Raw genomic sequence first — 20,468 nt, forward strand, 5'->3', positions numbered from 1 at the left:
GAGGACTTATATTTTATAACCATTCAGTTAAAGATTTAGTTTAGATTTAATGCTAAACCCATCAAGAATCCCCTGGAAAGGGTTTCTTGAGCCGTTGGAAAGAGAAGTGCTGTGATGAAAACAGTGGTTGAGGAAGATTATCCACATAGCGTTTTGCAGAATGGGCTAGATCAAAAGGCAAATACTGATGAGAAAATGGTGTCACAAGGTGAAGGCTGTGGAAATGGAGCTAAAGGAACATATACATGCACTATTTCTAAAAAATTTAAGAATTTTATAACCCATTTCATAGAAGAGAGAGGTTGCCTTTATTTATGATGTGAGTTTATATGTGTAAGAAAAATAAAGTCCAAATCCTCCCGTGTAAGTCACCTATGTTCATCAAGCCGTTATGGTACTATTTATCTCTATGAAGTAGCAGTGTAATTTTCAAAGCTGAATTCTAGCAGCCTGTGTATAAGTATATGCATGTATCTGCAGGAGAGCACGTGCCACTCTGTGTGTGTGTGTGTGTGTGTGTGTGTGTGTGTGTGTGTGTATGTGTGTATTTTTCATGTTTTTCTGAATGGCTGACGTTTTAACCATCCCTGGTAAGAAGTCCATTAGTTTGTGACCTCCTTGCAGGTGTATGTTTATTGAATGGATGAATGAATGAATGAATGAATGAATGAATAAGAACCTTTTGTTTTAGAATCCTAGAATTTTTGTAGCTTAAAGGGAATACTGACATCATTTAGTTTATTATTTTCATTTTATAGACAGATAACTTAAGACTTCAAGAGAGATTAAGTGATTTATTCAATACCATCAGTGAGTCAGTGACAAACATAGGGAGAGAACCCAGGTCATCCCTCTAAACTGTATTGATCACTACAGTCAAAGTGGATATGTATGAGTGTGTGTGTGTGTGTGTGTGTGTGTGTGTGTAAGATGGGGGAGGGAGGGAGGGAAGGAGGGAGATGGGGGTGGGGGAGAGAATGAGAATAAGGCCTGAGATATGTGTAGTCATAGTTACTGGGAGCTTACTTGGCTTGGCTTGTTTTCCAGTTCAGGGTAAATATGAGCTTTCTAGTGATGGCAGCTCTAGGAATGGTGCATTTTATTCCATCTTCACTAATTCCTGCTTCAGATGCTGAGGTCTGGATGGATGAGTATTTGAATATACATTCTAGCTGGAGGCATATTGGCATTTTATTTTTATATAGAATTTACATTTTCATTTTATGTGTTGGGCATAGGAAGTAGGAAAAAGCCATTTGCAATTCATTTCCTAAAAATGCCCATGAGAAGAGATGTCATTTGAACATCTAAAATAGCAATCAGTTTTAGAAAAGGTCATGGGTCTTTTCATCATTGATCAATAAGCACAATTATCATTATTAGACATCAGCAGTTAAAAAAAAAGGACTAGCATTTTAAAACCACTTTGCTGTGCATCTGATTTGAGATTCCAGTTTTCCTGTTTGTATTGCTAAAATGATTAAGAGTTAAAAAAACAAAATAATAGGTAACAAATTGCAATTAGAATGCTTTTCAGTTTGATGGGACTTTTAAAGTGCATTTTTAAATGGCTATTCATTTTCAAATGAAGACCTTAAAGTTTGAGGAATCTCTGTTTTAATCTCAGTGTTTGCAACCTTTTTTAGCTTTGTGTAGTGACCTGTGGATTTGTGATACTGGGCAAAGATTCTAGTCCTAGATATCTGCATTTATTGGATTTCTTTCTCCTTCGGGTTGAAGTCTCTCCTGGTGATAAATGTGGTGCTGAGAGAGTCACAGTCACTCTTTCAGAGAAAAGGGTAAAATTCAGTGAACTGTAAAAGTAATGCAAAATGATAATTAAAGTAGGGCATTCTTGTACCTTGGAGGCCTGACAAAATGGAAACATTTGACTTCTGATGTTCCAGACTTATTAACATAGAGACATAATAGCATACCACCTACCCCAAAGTCTCACTGGAAAATCTGCATATCCGGGAGGGAGCTCAGAATAGAAAGTAGTCATCAGAGAAGGCTCCAAAGCAGGTAAAGAAACCAAAAAGCAACAAGAACCAAAACATTACACAAAGTCTCTGTATTAAAAATCATGTAATTTCCCTTCTAAAACAACATTTCAGCTCTCCACCCAGACCTTAAGTCTTATTTTCTAGCCAAATATAATTAGCTTCTAAGAACACAGTAGAGTAGAAGTATCAAACTCAAAATGGAAGAGGAGCTGTTTTTGATATATTGATAGCACGGAGAAGTAACAATACTGAGTGTTTGATAGCAACGTGGTGAAGGACATATGTTAAAAATTAAAGACAAGAACTCAAAAACCACAGCACTTTGGGGTCAGTGAGTGTACAGGCAAAGCCTGCATGGTGCAGTGATTTATGTTTAGAAAGGTGCTCCTAAGCAACCAATAAACAACTATATGATTCCCTTCAGAAACAAGGTAGAATGGTTAGGATTTTAAATCAGTGTTTTAGTCCTTACAGAGGAAAGCCCTAAGCTGTCTAAAAAACTCAGCTACCTAGAAGTATTTATTCTTTAGGTTTTCAGAAAATCAAGGTTTTATTAAACCTAAGCCAAGTGACAAGTCTGTTCTCAATGAGTTTCTAGGATAAACACTTCTAATTAAGGAAAGGATTTGGGATAAATATGTTAAATGATAGGAAAGTGACTCTTATTTTCCATTGACACTAGAAATAAGAGTTTGTTGCAGACCCATTTTTTTATGTTAAAATTAGGTTTTCCAGAAGCAAATGTTGTTCTTGTCTTTTTACTGCGTTCCTGTGTTAACTTTGCTGTCTCATTAGACATGGGGACATTTCCTAGTGAAATTAATGTGACATTTAGAGAAAATTTCCCCTCTCAAATGTTTCATGTTATTTGCCATTTAGAATACTTAGAGAGGGGATTGGAATAATGTCAAGCAAATTTTGATTAAATAAGGCTAACCAGAAGCCAATACATTCATGCAAAAAAGAAAAGCTCTTTTATCATTTCTTAAAACGTGTATTTCTGCTCTAATTATTTAGTCTATATTGAGATGGCCTTGGCAAATAATCTGACAGAAGGGATGCCATCTTCTAAATAGCTGGGCTTGCATTAGAAAACACAGCACACCGGGTCAAAGCCTGTGGTCGGTCCTTTGCTCAGGACAGTTCTCTCCTCTGGATGTACATTAGAAGTACCTGGAAAGTTTTAAACAAATACCAATGCCTGGGCCCCACTCCAGGCCAGTTACCTCAGAATCTCTTGGAGTGGGACTTTGGCAACAGTATTAAAAAAAAAAAAAAAAACAAACCCAAATTCCCTAGTTGATTCTAATATGCATTAGGGCTGAGAACCACTGGCTTAAGACATGCAAGCTATTCATTAAGAAAATATTATTTCTTTCTTCAGGGTGGTCTGAGTCTCACTCTTTACTCCATCTGAAGTGTGGAAAAAAATATACGCTTTCAATGCACAGGAGTTGGGTTTGAGTACATACCTTGAATCACTATGAGCAAGAACACTTGATGTCAATATACATAGACTCATAATTGGCTATTGATAGCAAATTACCTCAGTTGTTTGGAATGCAGTATTAATGGGGCCAGAATAGTGTGTCCTATCATTTAGAATAATTCTGTTTCATAGGTTGTTTCCAAACTCCAATTAAGTGGCTTCACAGAGACCTGAGACTGAATATAAAAACAAAAAGACAGTGGATGACTCAGCATAGCCCTATCCACTATGGGAAAATTGGTTCTAGGAATCTACCTTATGACTAGTGCTTCTAATTTGATGGGGGTGCAGCATGGGACACCTGCCTATTATGGTTTGTGCCAGTTTGGGGAATGGAATATTTACACTTGGACCCACAAAAATGAGTGGTTTAGTCTTTTAGAGTAAAAAAAAAAAAGGGGGGGGGAGAAAGAAAGATAGGAAGGTGATATAAGCTTCAGTGATACTCTCCTACCTACAGTGGCAGATCATGGCTGGCATGTTTGCCCGGGTTAACCAATCTGTATCCCAGAGAGGACAGAGCACTGATAAAGTCTCCATAAGCAAGCTTTCTAGACTTATTTCTTCTTTTAACTCATTGCCTGTGAGTGGGATTCTCATGGTGAGATATATTATTCCATTAGGATCAAGAAGTAGTACAGTCACCAGGGATAGAATTTGTATGGTTTTGTTTATTTGCCCATACATAAAGTTCTGGCACAATGGCTGGAGGTCAGGTCTCCAAAGAGCTCCATATTCCATGCACATTGCACACAGGTTGGATGCCTCATATGCAAAGCTATGCAAAATATTCTACTTGAAAACTGGCTTCTTTAACATGACAGTATCTTGGGATGCTCCTCAATGCTTTTTTTTTGCAAAGCCAGTATCATCACATTTTCCTTCTTTTGCTTCTGTGTGTCTATTAACTTTCTTGAAAAAATGATTTAAGTAAGTTTGGAAACTGAAATGAAATGTGTTCATGCTACTCTTTTATTGCCTGAGTGAGGTCAAATTCTCGATCCTATTTGGGGTTGTGGGTTCTGTAGAAAGCAGGGGATAAAGGATTTCCCACCATGTCTACCATGAGTCATGATAAATTCAGTTGAACTTCCCCTTTGGATTCATGTTCTATTATCCTTATTTTACATAGGAGGAAAGTGAGGCATGCATAAATTAAGTAATTTACCTAAGGTTTCATGGTGAAACTAGACATTGAACTCCTTAGTACTTAATCAGTTTCCTGTTTTAATTGGATAGCATGGTGTTTTTGGCAGGTGGGGAACTTCTACTTGTTAATAGAATATGTATTGAATATCATAGAAGAGCACATTTACACAGCATATTGTGTGTTTATTATGTTGATATAATAAATTAATTCAAGAAATGCTTGTTGGTTGACTGACTGATGGATAACCTCTTCCAGCAATACTTCTAGCATTGTATTCCCAATGTAGCTTCAAGTTTGCCTCTTCTTCCTGTAGTTATATTTGTAACAATTTCAGCATCCGTTTTATTTTATTTTATATTTTTAATTTACATCCAAATTAGTTAGCACATAGTGCAACAATGATTTCAGGAGTAGATTCCTTAATGCCCCTTACCCATTTAGCTCATCCCCCCTCCCACAACCCCTCCAGTAACCCTCTGTTTGTTCTCCATATTTAAGAGTCTCTTATGTTTTGTCCTCCTCCCTGTTTTTATATTATTTTTGCTTCCCTTCCCTTGTGTTCATCTGTTCTGTATCTTAAAGTCCTCATATGAGAGAAATCATATGATATTTGTCTTTCTCTGACTGACCAATTTCACTTAGCATAATACCCTCTAGTTCCATCATGCAGTTGCAAATGGCAAAATTTCATTCTTTTTGATTGCTGAGTAATACTCCATTGTATATATATACCACATCTTCTTTATCCATTCATCCATTGATGGACATTTGAGCTCTTTCCATACTGTGGCTATTGTTGATAGTTCTGGTATAAACATTGGGGTGCATGTGTCCCTTCAAAACAGTATACCTGTATCCCTTGGATAAATACCTAGTAGTGCAATTGCTGGCTCATAGGTAGTTCTATTTTTATGAACAAATTAGAAATGAACTGATCCTTTTTATTTTTTACTCTCCCACTCCATTCCTTACAACAGAACCAAAAATCACTTGTGATTTATGTTAAAGTGGATTTTAACCTGTACATAAAAGTAGTGTGAATAGATATTATAGAGCCCATCTTCAAATGAGGGGCATGCAGAGGGCATGAGCATGCCTGAGTAAGTAAAAACAATGATGGGATTTAGATTCCTTCTCAATATTCTCTCCTCCTTTTTCCTGCCTACTTACCACCCCCCATCCCCACCTACTGTAGATACTTAGGGTCTCTACCCTAACTGTTGGCTGTTTGATGCTCATGTGGTAGTTGCATCTACTATCACCTATCCTGTTCTCCTCTACTAAACTTTCAGTTCCTTGCAACCAAAAGTTGTGTCTAAGAGCCTAGCACAGTTAATGTCTGACAGGTAGTCATCTGAAAGGAATCTGGTATTTTGGTAGCTAGACAGCTATTGTGTTTCCTTTTCCAGGCACTTTTAGTTGAAGTCATTTCAGAAGGTCCTAAGGAATGATGGGAATGGTGGGGATGGAAATGATTTCTGGTAGAAGAGCAGGAGGGTGGAGATGTGTTTATGCATTTTCCAGTATGTACGATGGCTCAGTCAGAACAAAACTTCAGTGTTGGGAGTAAGATCCACTGTACTAGAACTTTCAGTTACTTCAGTGTCAACTTTTCCCTGCATTCCCACCTTCTAAGGCTGCTCCCTTTCGGTGCTCATGAACTGTTTTCCCATCTCATTCATCTGGCAGGTATTTTGCATTTGTTTTTGTAAAGCTGTTGCTCAGGCAGTCTACTGTAACCAGATTAGGAAGTGGTGTTTTAATGATAGGAGCTGAGACAGGGTTTGCTTGCAAGCTTCATGTTTCACATGAAAGGCTTTGGCACTCCCTGTGGACTGCCCTTCATCCAGTTTCAGGCATAATAGTTGTTTGCCTTTATATCTGTGATAAAACGAAGGCCTTCCTGCATAACCAATGCTGAGCAAAATGACTTAAAACAAAAGGAAGTGCAGAGTTTAAATCCACAGTAGGGGATTAGCTTGTCTGCATTTCCATATCTATGGAATATATATTTTAACATGTTAATTATGTACTAGTAATAAAAATACCTTTGAACTTCCAGTCAATTTGATAGGCACAGAATTATATCCACTGGGAATGGAAAACAATTAGTTTCTGTAAAGATTGTAGGTCATGTTGTATCTTCCTCTAAGTGGTTGCATGGTCAGTAGCCATCCATATTATAGGGGATGTTTGAGTAAAGTTCATCTTGGTCTGTAAGTGAGGGCTGCTTCTACAGAGCCCTCAGAGCCCTAAGCAGGCAGCAGGCATTCCTCAGGGTGTTACCTGGCTATGGCCTTGGTTTCTGATTCATTCATTGCCTCTCATCCAGTAGAAAAATTCCTCATAAGTAGGACAGTTTGGCTCTTTCCATGAATCATCTATGTAACATTTTTAATCTTTTTTTCCCCATTGCAGACTGAAAACTATTCCTTTGACTCCAACTATGTGAACAGCCGAGCCCATTTAATCAAAAGGTATGTTGATTCGCTTGCCTCTTTCAACAACTAAGCTTGATTTAATATATAGAGAAAAATAGATTAAATTTTTATTTTTATTTTTATTTTTATTTTTTTTTTTATTTTATTTTATTTTATTTTTTAATATATGAAATTTACTGTCAAATTGGTTTCCATACAACACCCAGTGCTCATCCCAAAAGGTGCCCTCCTCAATACCCATCACCCACCCTGCCCTCCCTCCCACCCCCCATCAACCCTCAGTTTGTTCTCAGTTTTTAACAGTCTCTAATGCTTTGGCTCTCTCCCACTCTAACCTCTTTTTTTTTTTTTTTTTCCCTTCCCCTCCCCCATGGGTTTCTGTTATGTTTCTCAGGATCCACATAAGAGTGAAACCATATGGTATCTGTCTTTCTCTGTATGGCTTATTTCACTTAGCATCACACTCTCCAGTTCCATCCATGTTGCTACAAAAGGCCATATTTCATTTTTTCTCATTGCCACGTAGTATTCCATTGTGTATATAAACCACAATTTCTTTATCCATTCATCAGTTGATGGACATTTAGGCTCTTTCCATAATTTGGCTATTGTTGAGAGTGCCGCTATAAACATTGGGGTACAGGTGCCCCTATGCATCAGTACTCCTGTATCCCTTGGGTAAATTCCTAGCAGTGCTATTGCTGGGTCATAGGGTAGGTCTATTTTTAATTTTCTGAGGAACCTCCACACTGCTTTCCAGAGCGGCTGCACCAATTTGCATTCCCACCAACAGTGCAAGAGGGTTCCTGTTTCTCCACATCCTCTCCAGCATCTATAGTCTCCTGATTTCTTCATTTTGGCCACTCTGACTGGCGTGAGGTGATATCTGAGTGTGGTTTTGATTTGTATTTCCCTGATAAGGAGCGACGTTGAACATCTTTTCATGTGCCTGTTGGCCATCCGGATGTCTTCTTTAGAGAAGTGTCTATTCATGTTTTCTGCCCATTTCTTCACTGGGTTATTTGTTTTTCGGGTGTGGAGTTTGATGAGCTCTTTATAGATTTTGGATACTAGCCCTTTGTCCGATGTGTCATTTGCAAATATCTTTTCCCATTCCGTTGGTTGCCTTTTAGTTTTGTTGGTTGTTTCCTTTGCTGTGCAGAAGCTTTTTATCTTCATAAGGTCCCAGTAATTCACTTTTGCTTTTAATTCCCTTGCCTTTGGGGATGTGCCGAGTAAGAGATTGCTACGGCTGAGGTCAGAGAGGTCTTTTCCTGCTTTCTCCTCTAAGGTTTTGATGGTTTCCTGTCTCACATTCAGGTCCTTTATCCATTTTGAGTTTATTTTTGTGAATGGTGTGAGAAAGTGGTCTAGTTTCAACCTTCTGCATGTTGCTGTCCAGTTCTCCCAGCACCATTTGTTAAAGAGACTGTCTTTTTTCCATTGGATGTTCTTTCCTGCTTTGTCAAAGATGAGTTGGCCATACGTTTGTGGGTCTAGTTCTGGGGTTTCTATTCTATTCCATTGGTCTATGTGTCTGTTTTTATGCCAATACCATGCTGTCTTGATGATGACAGCTTTGTAGTAGAGGTTAAAGTCTGGGATTGTGATGCCTCCTGCTTTGGTCTTCTTCTTCAAAATTACTTTGGCTATTCGGGGCCTTTTGTGGTTCCATATGAATTTTAGGATTGCTTGTTCTAGTTTCGAGAAGAATGCTGGTGCAATTTTGATTGGGATTGCATTGAATGTGTAGATAGCTTTGGGTAGTATTGACATTTTGACAATATTTATTCTTCCAATCCATGAGCAGGGAATGTCTTTCCATTTCTTTATATCTTCTTCAATTACCTGCATAAGCTTTCTATAGTTTTCAGCATACAGATCTTTTACATCTTTGGTTAGATTTATTCCTAGGTATTTTATGCTTCTTGGTGCAATTGTGAATGGGATCAGTTTCTTCATTTGTCTTTCTGTTGCTTCATTGTTAGTGTATAAGAATGCAACTGATTTCTGCACATTGATTTTGTATCCTGCAACTTTGCTGAATTCATGTATCAGTTCTAGCAGACTTTTGGTGGAGTCTATCGGATTTTCCATGTATAATATCATGTCATCTGCAAAAAGCGAAAGCTTGACTTCATCTTTCCCAATGTTGATGCCTTTGATTTCCTTTTGTTGTCTGATTGCTGATGCTAGAACTTCCAGCACTATATTAAACAGCAGCGGTGACAGTGGGCATCCCTGTCGTGTTCCTGATCTCAGGGAAAAAGCTCTCAGTTTTTCCCCGTTGAGGATGATGTTAGCTGTGGGCTTTTCATAAATGGCCTTTATGATCTTTAAGTATGTTCCTTCTATCCCGACTTTCTCAAGGGTTTTTATTAAGAAAGGGTGCTGGATTTTGTCAAAGGCCTTTTCTGCATCGATTGACAGGATCGTATGGTTCTTCTCTTTTTTTTTGTTAATGTGATGTATCACGTTGATCGATTTGCGAATGTTGAACCAGCCCTGCATCCCAGGAATGAATCCCACTTGATCATGGTGAATAATTCTTTTTATATGCTGTTGAATTCGATTTGCTAGTATCTTATTAAGAATTTTTGCATCCATATTCATCAGGGATATTGGCCTGTAGTTCTCTTTTTTTACTGGGTCTCTGTCTGGTTTAGGAATCAAAGTAATACTGGCTTCATAGAATGAGTCTGGAAGTTTTCCTTCCCTTTCTATTTCTTGGAATAGCTTGAGAAGGATAGGTGTTATCTCTGCTTTAAACGTCTGGTAGAACTCCCCTGGGAAGCCATCTGGTCCTGGACTCTTATTTGTTGGGAGATTTTTGATAACCGATTCAATTTCTTCGCTGGTTATGGGTCTGTTCAAGCTTTCTATTTCCTCCTGATTGAGTTTTGGAAGAGTGTGGGTGTTTAGGAATTTGTCCATTTCTTCCAGGTTGTCCAATTTGCTGGCATATAATTTTTCATAGTATTCCCTGATAATTGTTTGTATCTCTGAGGGATTGGTTGTAATCATTCCATTTTCATTCATGATTTTATCTATTTGGGTCATCTCCCTTTTCTTTTTAAGAAGCCTGGCTAGAGGTTTGTCAATTTTGTTTATTTTTTCAAAAAACCAACTCTTGGTTTCGTTGATCTGCTCTACAGTTTTTTTAGATTCTATATTGTTTATTTCTGCTCTGATCTTTATTATTTCTCTTCTTCTGCTGGGTTTAGGCTGCCTTTGCTGTTTTGCTTCTATTTCCTTTAGGTGTGCTGTTAGATTTTGTATTTGGGATTTTTCTTGTTTCTTGAGATAGGCCTGGATTGCAATGTATTTTCCTCTCAGGACTGCCTTCGCTGCATCCCAGAGCGTTTGGATTGTTGTATTTTCATTTTCGTTTGTTTCCATATATGTTTTAATTTCTTCTCTAATTGCCTGGTTGACCCACTCATTCGTTAGTAGGGTGTTCTTTAACCTCCATGCTTTTGGAGGTTTTCCAGACTTTTTCCTGTGGTTGATTTCAAGCTTCATAGCATTGTGGTCTGAAAGTATGCATGGTATAATTTCAATTCTTGTAAACTTATGAAGGGCTGTTTTGTGACCCAGTATATGATCTATCTTGGAGAATGTTCCATGTGCACTCGAGAAGAAAGTATATTCTGTTGCTTTGGGATGCAGAGTTCTAAATATATCTGTCAAGTCCATCTGATCCAATGTATCATTCAGGGCCCTTGTTTCTTTATTGACTGTGTGTCTAGATGATCTATCCATTTCTGTAAGTGGGGTGTTAAAGTCCCCTGCAATTACCACATTCTTATCAATGAGGTTGCTTATGTTTATGAGTAATTGTTTTATATATCTGGGGGCTCGGGTATTTGGCGCATAGACATTTATAATAGTTAGCTCTTCCTGGTGGATAGACCCTGTGATTATTATATAATGCCCTTCTTCATCTCTTGTTACAGCCTTTAATTTAAAGTCTAGTTTGTCTGATATAAGTATGGCTACTCCAGCTTTCTTTTGGCTTCCAGGAGCATGATAAATAGTTCTCCATCCCCTCACTCTCAATCTAAAGGTGTCCTCAGATCTAAAATGAGTCTCTTGTAGACAGCAAATAGATGGGTCTTGTTTTTTTATCCATTCTGATACCCTATGTCTTTTAGTTGGCGCATTTAATCCATTTACATTCAGTGTTATTATAGAAAGATATGGGTTTAGAGTCATTGTGATGTCTGTATGTTTTATGCTTGTAGTGATGTCTCTGGTACTTTGTCTCACAGGATCCCCCTTAGGATCTCTTGTAGGGCTGGTTTCGTGGTGACAAATTCCTTCAGTTTTTGTTTGTTTGGGAAGACCTTTATCTCTCCTTCTATTCTAAATGACAGACTTGCTGGATAAAGGATTCTCGGCTGCATATTTTTTCTGTTTAGCACACTGTAGATATCGTGCCAAGCCTTTCTGGCCTGCCAAGTTTCAAAGGAGAGATCAGTCACGAGTCTTATAGGTCTCCCTTTATATGTGAGGGCACGTTTATCCCTTGCTGCTTTCAGAATTTTCTCTTTATCCTTGTATTTTGCCAGTTTCACTATGATATGTCGTGCAGAAGATCGATTCAAGTTACGTCTGAAGGGAGTTCTCTGTGCCTCTTGGATTTCAATGCCTTTTTCCTTCCCCAGTTCAGGGAAGTTCTCAGCTATAATTTGTTCAAGTACCCCTTCAGCACCCTTCCCTCTCTCTTCCTCCTCTGGGATACCAATTATGCGTATATTATTTTTTTTTAGTGTATCACTTAGTTCTCTAATTTTCCCCTCATACTCCTGGATTTTTTTATCTCTCTTTCTTTCAGCTTCCTCTTTCTCCATAACTTTATCTTCTAGTTCACCTATTCTCTCCTCTGCCTCTTCAAGCCGAGCCATCGTGGATTCCATTTTGTTTTGCAATTCGTTTAAAGCGTTTTTCAACTCCTCGTGACTGTTCCTTAGTCCCTCGATCTTTGTGGCAAGAGATTCTCTGCTGTCCTGTATACTGTTTTCAAGCCCAGCGATTAATTTTATGACTATTATTCTAAATTCACTTTCTGTTATATTATTTAAATCCTTTTTGATCAGTTCATTAGCTGTTGTTATTTCCTGGAGATTCTTCTGAGGGGAATTCTTCCGTTTGGTCATTTTGGAGAGTCCCTGGCGTGGTGAGGACCTGCAGGGCACTTCCCCTGTGCTGTGGTGTATAACTGGAGTTAGTGGGCGGGGCCGCAGTCCGACCCGATGTCTGCCCCCAGCCCACTGCTGGGGCCACAGTCAGACTGGTGTGTGCCTTCTCTTCCCCTCTCCTAGGGGCGGGATTCACTGTGGGGTGGCGTGTCCCGTCTGGGCTACTTGCACACTGCCAGGCTTGTGTTGCTGGGGATCTGGCGTATTAGCTGGGGTGGGTAGGCAAGGTGCACGGGGGGTGGAGGGGCAGGCTTAGCTCGCTTCTCCTTAGGTGATCCACTTCAGGAGGAGCCCTGTGGCAGCGGGAGGGAGTCAGATCCGCTGCCGGAGGTTTGGCTCCGCAGAAGCACAGAGTTGGGTGTTTGCGCGGAGCGAGCAAGTTCCCTGGCAGGAACCGGTTCCCTTTGGGATTTTGGCTGGGGGATGGGCGGGGGAGATGGCGCTGGCGCCTTTGTTCCCCGCCAAGCTGAGCTCTGCCGTCCGGGGGCTCAGCAGCTCTCCCTCCCTCTGTCCTCCAGCCTTCCCGCTTTCCGAGCAGAGCTGTTCACTTCTGACCTCCCAGACGCTAAGTCGCGCTTGCTGTCGGAACACAGTCTGTCGGGCCCCTCCGCTTTTGCCAGCCAGACTCGGGGGCTCTGCTTGGCCGGCGAGCCGCCCCTCCGCCCCGGCTCCCTCCCGCCAGTCCGTGGAGCGCGCACCGCCTCGCCGCCCTTCCTACCCTCTTCCGTGGGCCTCTCGTCTGCGCTTGACTCCGGAGACTCCCTTCTGCTAATCCTCTGGTGGTTTTCTGGGTTCTTTAGGCAGGTGTAGGTGGAATCTAAGTGATCGGCAGGACGCGCTGTGAGCCCCGCGTCCTCCTACGCCACCATCTTCCGGCATTCCCCTAGATTAAATTTTTAAATGATGCCTTTGTTTTTGGATTTTAAAATGAATGCCTATCTGCTTCAAAGGTATTTGAAAAATTCAGAAAAACATTAAAAAATAAAAAATCATGGTAATTCCACAACCCCAAAATAATCACTGTTGGCATTTTACCATATTTCTTTACATCAAAATGTATTCATAAACACAAATTAAAAAAAAATTGGGATCATATTAAAATGTAGTTTCAGTTGATGATTTTGAAATCTAATATTAGAAAACATATACTTTCACAATCATGTTCATATCAAAATTCCTGTTGCTCTTCACTTTAAATGAAGAGAGGCCTTAATGTGGAACTTTCAATGAATTTCAAGATTGCTGTTGTTTTGAAAACTTTGGAATCATTTTAAAGATATTTTAATGGAAGATAAACTAATTTCTTACCTTTTAAACAGTTTGTAGGTGAGAGAGGGAAAGAAAAGATCTTTGCATGATTCACTACTTCTTAAAATATTTGGAAGTGTTTCAAATGTAGCATTCAAAGTTAAGATTTGTGTGATTGGTTGGTCATAACTCAGTTATCCATGGAACCAAAATGTATGTGAATACAGAGCTGAATACTGCCAAGGAAGATTCCCTCTGTTGCCATGGACACTAAGGTTCAGGAAGTCTCTAAGGAGGGAGAACTAAACAAACTGGAGAATTTACTGCACTGAAAAACCAGTACTGATTATTTAGATAATGCCTTTATTACTGCTTCATGCAAATATCCTCTTGAATGGTCTAGTTGCTATTCTTCAGCTAAAATTGAACTCTGAGTGTATTTGTTAAAATAATATAAATAAAATAGAGAGGCAAGCAGTGTATGTTAGAGCTACAGTAGAGAAGATGAGAAAGTTCTATTATTTTTCTGGCTCTAATCCCATAAATTTACGTCACCAAATGAGTAGGATTCAAAGAATGAACTGGCTGGTTGAACAAACAACTTCAATTCATATTTAATTTAATTCATGATGCACAGTAACCCCTGAAAACATACTAGTTTTATCTATATTGGTCCCGAATTGCTTATGACCTTGAGTGATGATTGTAAATTATCATTAATCAAAATGAATAGCCCAGCATTACCAGTCATAGCATAGTTTGGAATGTTTTTGAGGGGTTTGGAGGAATCCATCTCAAATATTATCTTAGCCTACAGAATAAAAACAAAAGCTAAGGAATTCAAAATTATCTGGTTAATAGGAAATAAAACGCCTCTTCTTGTGCAATGATTAATTTTGCAGCAGAAATATACTTCATTTTCTGTTTTAGGACTGTTATTTCAAAGCTCCTTTTTAAAAATTCTGATAAAAATGATGACTTGACTTATCCTTACAGGTCCCCTGGGCTAGCTCTGGATACCTGGGAATTCTACGAACAGGTTAAACGATTAACGTGAGCCTGATTTTCAGAGCATAGCAAAAAGCTAAGACTCTGGGGACCCTCACTGTCTTAGGTCAGCCCTGAATATCCAATGCACAGGCAGACCGATGAGATGAAAACTTAATGTTCAAACATTTAGTCTACAGCAGCTTTGGGACTCACTAGGAACCTCTGATTCGGATGAGTTACTTATATGATTTTGTTTACACATGCATACACACAAATTGCACAGCCTGGAATGGTTGACAGGCTTTTGGTGAAAAAATCTCCTGATGTTGCCTGAAACCCAGAATAGTGGCTTTTTACCAGGGACCACTTTGATGAAGAGGAAATATCTGAAAACTCAGGGACACATGCATTTTTGCCAGGTTCTGTTTTTGGAACCTTGAAGGATTTGGAAAACTACAAGGGCCTTGGAATTTATGGGCTCAATTGAGAGTAGACAAAGAACAATACCTGGAAAGATACAGGAAATCTTGTGTGCTATGCTTTTCTGTGAACTAACCACTTTATTTATTTTTTTATTATTTTTTTTTTTTGGAATATATGAAGTTTATTGTCAAATTGGTTTCCATACAACACCCAGTACTCATCCCAAAAGGTGCCCTCCTCAATACCCATCACCCACCCGCCCCTCCTTCCCACCCCCCATCAACCCTGAGTTTGTTCTCAGTTTTTAACAGTCTCTTATGCTTTGGCTCTCTCCCACTCTAACCTCTTTTTTTTTTTTTCTTCCTACCCCTCCCCCATGGGTTTCTGTTAAGTTTCTCATGATCCACATAAGAGTGAAACCATATGGTATCTGTCTTTCTCTGGATGGCTTATGTCACTTAGCATCACACTCTCCAGTTCCATCCACGTTGCTACAAAGGGCCATATTTCGTTCTTTCTCATTGCCATGTAGTACTCCATTGTGTATATAAACCACAATTTCTTTATCCATTCATCAGTTGATGGACATTTAGGCTCTTTCCACAATTTGGCTATTGTTGAGGGTGCTGCTATAAACATTGGGGTACAAGTGCCCCTATGCATCAGTACTCCTGTATCCCTTGGGTAAATCCCTAGCAGTGCTATAGCTGGGTCATAGGGTAGGTCTATTTTTAATTTTCTGAGGAACCTCCACACTGTTTTCCAGAGTGGCTGCACCAGTTTGCATTCCCACCAACAGTGCAAGAGGGTTCCCGTTTCTCCACATCCTCTCCAGCATCTATAGTCTCCTGATTTCTTCATTTTGGCCACTCTGACTGGCGTGAGGTGATATCTGAGTGTGGTTTTGATTTGTATTTCCCTGATGAGGAGCGACGTTGAGCATCTTTTCATGTGCCTGTTGGCCATCCGGATGTCTTCTTTAGAGAAGTGTCTATTCATGTTTTCTGCCCATTTCTTCACTGGGTTGTTTTTCGGATATGGAGTTTGGTGAGCTCTTTATAGATTTTGGATACTAGCCCTTTGTCTGATATGTCATTTGCAAATATCTTTTCCCATTCCGTTGGTTGCCTTTTAGTTTTGTTGGTTGTTTCCTTTGCTGTGCAGAAGCTTTTTATCTTCATAAGGTCCCAGTAATTCACTTTTGCTTTTAATTCCCTTGCCTTTGGGGATGTGTCGAGTAAGAGATTGCTACAGCTGAGGTCAGAGAGGTCTTTTCCTGCTTTCTCCTTTAGGGTTTTGATGGTTTCCTGTCTCACATTCAGGTCCTTTATCCATTTTGAGTTTATTTTTGTGAATGGTGTGAGAAAGTGGTCTAGTTTCAGCCTTCTGCATGTTGCTGTCCAGTTCTCCCAGCACCATTTGTTAAAGAGACTGTCTTTTTTCCATTGGATGTTCTTTCCTGCTTTGTCAAAGATGAGTTGGCCATACGTTTGTGGGTCTAGTTCTGGGGTTTCTATTCTATTCCATTGGTCTATGTGTCTGTTTTTGTGCCAATACCATGCTGTCTTGATGACTACAGCTTTGTAGTAGAGGCTAAAGTCTGGGATTGTGATGCCTCCTGCTTTGGTCTTCTTCTTCAAAATTACTTTGGCTATTCGGGGCCTTTTGTGGTTCCATATGAATTTTAGGATTGCTTGTTCTAGTTTCGAGAAGAATGCTGGTGCAATTTTGATTGGGATTGCATTGAATGTGTAGATAGCTTTGGGTAGTATTGACATTTTGACAATATTTATTCTTCCAATCCATGAGCAGGGAATGTCTTTCCATTTCTTTATATCTTCTTCAATTACCTGCATAAGCTTTCTATAGTTTTCAGCATACAGATCTTTTACATCTTTGGTGAGATTTATTCCTAGGTATTTTATGCTTCTTGGTGCAATTGTGAATGGGATCAGTTTCTTTATTTGTCTTTCTGTTGCTTCATTGTTAGCGTATAAGAATGCAACTGATTTCTGTACATTGATTTTGTATCCTGCAACTTTGCTGAATTCATGTATCAGTTCTAGCAGACTTTTGGTAGAGTCTGTTGGATTTTGCATGTATAGTATCATGTCATCTGCAAAAAGCGAAAGCTTGACTTCATCTTTGCCCATTTGGATGCTTTTGATTTCCTTTTGTTGTCTGATTGCTGATGCTAGAACTTCCAACACTATGTTAAACAACAGCGGTAAGAGTGGGCATCCCTGTCGTGTTCCTGATCTTAGGGAAAAAGCTCTCAGTTTTTCCCCGTTGAGGATGATGTTAGCTGTGGGCTTTTCATAAAAGGCTTTTATGATCTTTAAGTATGTTCCTTCTATCCCGACTTTCTCAAGGGTTTTTATTAGGAAAGGGTGCTGGATTTTGTCAAAGGCCTTTTCTGCATCGATTGACAGGATCATATGGTTTTTCTCTTTTCTTTTATTAATGTGATGTATCACGTTGATCGATTTGCGAATGTTGAACCAGCCCTGCATCCCAGGAATGAATCCCACTTGATCATGGTGAATAATTCTTTTTATATGCTGTTGAATTCGATTTGCTAGTATCTTATTGAGAATTTTTGCATCCATATTCATCAGGGATATTGGCCTGTAGTTCTCTTTTTTTACTGGGTCTCTGTCTGGTTTAGGAATCAAAGTCATACTGGCTTCCTAGAATGAGTCTGGAAGTTTTCCTTCCCTTTCTATTTCTTGGAATAGCTTGAGAAGGATAGGTGTTATCTCTGCTTTAAACGTCTGGTAGAACTCCCCTGGGAAGCCATCTGGTCCTGGACTCTTATTTGTTGGGAGATTTTTGATAACCGATTCAATTTCTTCGCTGGTTATGGGTCTGTTCAAGCTTTCTATTTCCTCCTGATTGAGGTTTGGAAGCGTGTGGGTGTTTAAGAATTTGTCCATTTTTTCCAGGTTGTCCAATTTGTTGGCATATAATTTTTCATAGTATTCCCTGATAATTGTTTGTATCTCTGAGGGATTGGTTGTAATAATTCCATTTTCATTCATGATTTTATCTATTTGGGTCATCTCCCTTTTCTTTTTGAGAAGTCTGGCTAGAGGTTTGTCAATTTTGTTTATTTTTTCAAAAAACCAACTCTTGGTTTCGTTGATCTGCTCTACAGTTCTTTTAGATTCTATATTGTTTATTTCTGTTCTGATCTTTATTATTTCTCTTCTTCTGCTGGGTTTGGGGTGTTTTTGCTGTTCTGCTTCCAGTTCCTTTAGGTGTGCTGTTAGATTTTGTATTTGGGATTTTTCTTGTTTCTTGAGATAGGCCTGGATTGCAATGTATTTTCCCCTCAGGACTGCCTTCGCTGCATCCCAAAGCGTTTGGATTGTTGTATTTTCATTTTCATTTGTTTCCATATATTTTTTAATTTCTTCCCTAATTGCCTGGTTGACCCGCTCATTCGTTAGTAGGGTGTTCTTTAACCTCCATGCTTTTGGAGGTTTTCCAGACTTTTTCCTGTGGTTGATTTCAAGCTTCATAGCATTGTGGTCTGAAAGTATGCATGGTATAATTTCAATTCTTGTAAACTTATGAAGGGCTGTTTTGTGACCCAGTATATGATCTATCTTGGAGAATGTTCCATGTGCACTCGAGAAGAAAGTATATTCTGTTGCTTTGGGATGCAGAGTTCTAAATATATCTGTCAAGTCCATCTGATCCAATGTGTCATTCAGGGCCCTTGTTTCTTTATTGACCATGTGTCTAGATGATCTATCCATTTCTGTAAGTGGAGTGTTAAAGTCCCCTGCAATTACCACATTCTTATCAATAAGGTTGCTTATGTTTGTGAGTAATTGTTTTATATATTTGGGGGCTCCGGTATTCGGCGCATAGACATTTATAATTGTTAGCTCTTCCTGATGGATAGACCCTGTAATTATTATATAATGCCCTTCTTCATCTCTTGTTACAGCCTTTAATTTAAAGTCTAGTTTGTCTGATATAAGTATGGCTACTCCAGCTTTTTTTTGACTTCCAGTAGCATGATAAATAGTTCTCCATCCCCTCACTCTCAATCTAAAGGTGTCCTCAGATCTAAAATGAGTCTCTTGTAGACAGCAAATAGATGGGTCTTGTTGTTTTATCCATTCTGATACCCTATGTCTTTTGGTTGGCGCATTTAATCCATTTACATTCAGTGTTATTATAGAAAGATATGGGTTTAGAGTCATTGTGATGTCTGTATGTTTTATGCTTGTAGCGATGTCTCTGGTACTTTGTCTCACAGGATCCCCCTTAGGATCTCTTGTAGGGCTGGTTTAGTGGTGACAAATTCCTTCAGTTTTTGTTTGTTTGGGAAGACCTTTATCTCTCCTTCTATTCTAAATGACAGACTTGCTGGATAAAGGATTCTCGGTTGCATATTTTTTCTGTTCAATACATTGAAGATCTCGTGAGAACTAACCACTTTAAATGTAAAATGTGTGGAAAATGCTAAGAGAGGGTGGTAACATCAGGTGATAAAACCATGCAAACTGTGTTCAAATAGCTCACAGTGATGTTTGAAAGGGGTTTCACTGTATGTGGTTTCTTGAGGATCCATTTAAATGCTTGGAAAAAATCTCCTACCCAGTAAATCTGAATCTTATTATCAGTTTTAATTTTGCTATCAAGTCCTATTACTTTGAATACAATTTTGGGTGAATTTTCAGAACTTTTCCTATCCATTTTCTTTTCCTCTATTCACTTTCTAGTTATCCAAGGATGCTCCTTGGACCCTTATTTTTGGCATTATCTAGCAGTTGTTAACTTGTCCAGTTTATATTCAGGCTTCTTATTCTCTCTCATATCTATTTACCTCGGGTAAACTAACAGAAAAACAGAGAGCAAGGGGGTTCCCCTCAGCCCAAATCAAGGTTAAGAAGGGGAAAGACTGTTTCTGTAAGGGAAAGGGAAAATATATGGCACATAATCTTTGCACCATGGAATCTGGTGTTACATTTTTGTAGTTTTTGGGTTTTATAATATCACCTGAAACCTGCAGGTGTACCCAGGGCTTATATCAGAATTCCATATTAACAAGCCAAGACGGTTCAGATTTTTTTTTTTCTGGATGGACTTTCTTCCTGCTGTTTGTTTCCTTGCTATCTTCTGAGAGTAAGGAAAGCAAGCGGTTGCACTTTGCCCCTACTGCAACACTCTCTCTCCTCATGCTTGCTTTCTGTGTTGCTGTCTTATATCCACTCCTTAAGTGCTTTTGAAGCAATATCAAGCAGGGCATGAGGCTGTAGCTCAAAGAGAATAAAACAGGAAATGAACAAGGTACTGAAACAGTGTAGAAAGGAAAATGAACATTGGTTCCTAAATCATACATAGTGTTTTCCTTTCCCACCCAAATTGTTCTAGGGGTTTTGCAGCTCCTAGTATGATGCCTTGTCTATAACAAGTGCTGGTACATGTTTATTGAATGAATGGATGAAAGAAGTTGAGGAAAATCTCGCATTTTTTCCGTTGAAAACTAGCATTAAACTTCCC

General features: G+C 39.1%; 1 protein-coding gene across 2 annotated transcripts in view; it reads left to right on the plus strand.

Moving 5' to 3' along the window:
* The window catches only part of PCDH19 (protocadherin 19), a 109,120-nt gene that overhangs the window by 56,602 nt on the left and 32,050 nt on the right, over positions 1-20,468 (plus strand). For both annotated transcript variants that reach the window (XM_081793998.1, XM_081793999.1), the window contains exon 3: positions 7,064-7,122. In XM_081793998.1, the coding sequence (XP_081650124.1) occupies positions 7,064-7,122 (59 nt within the window). The remainder of the gene's footprint in view (positions 1-7,063; positions 7,123-20,468) is intronic.

This window comes from Panthera onca, chromosome X (genome assembly GCF_046562875.1).
Source record: "Panthera onca isolate mPanOnc1 chromosome X, mPanOnc1 haplotype 2, whole genome shotgun sequence".
Taxonomy (NCBI): Eukaryota; Metazoa; Chordata; class Mammalia; order Carnivora; family Felidae; genus Panthera; species Panthera onca.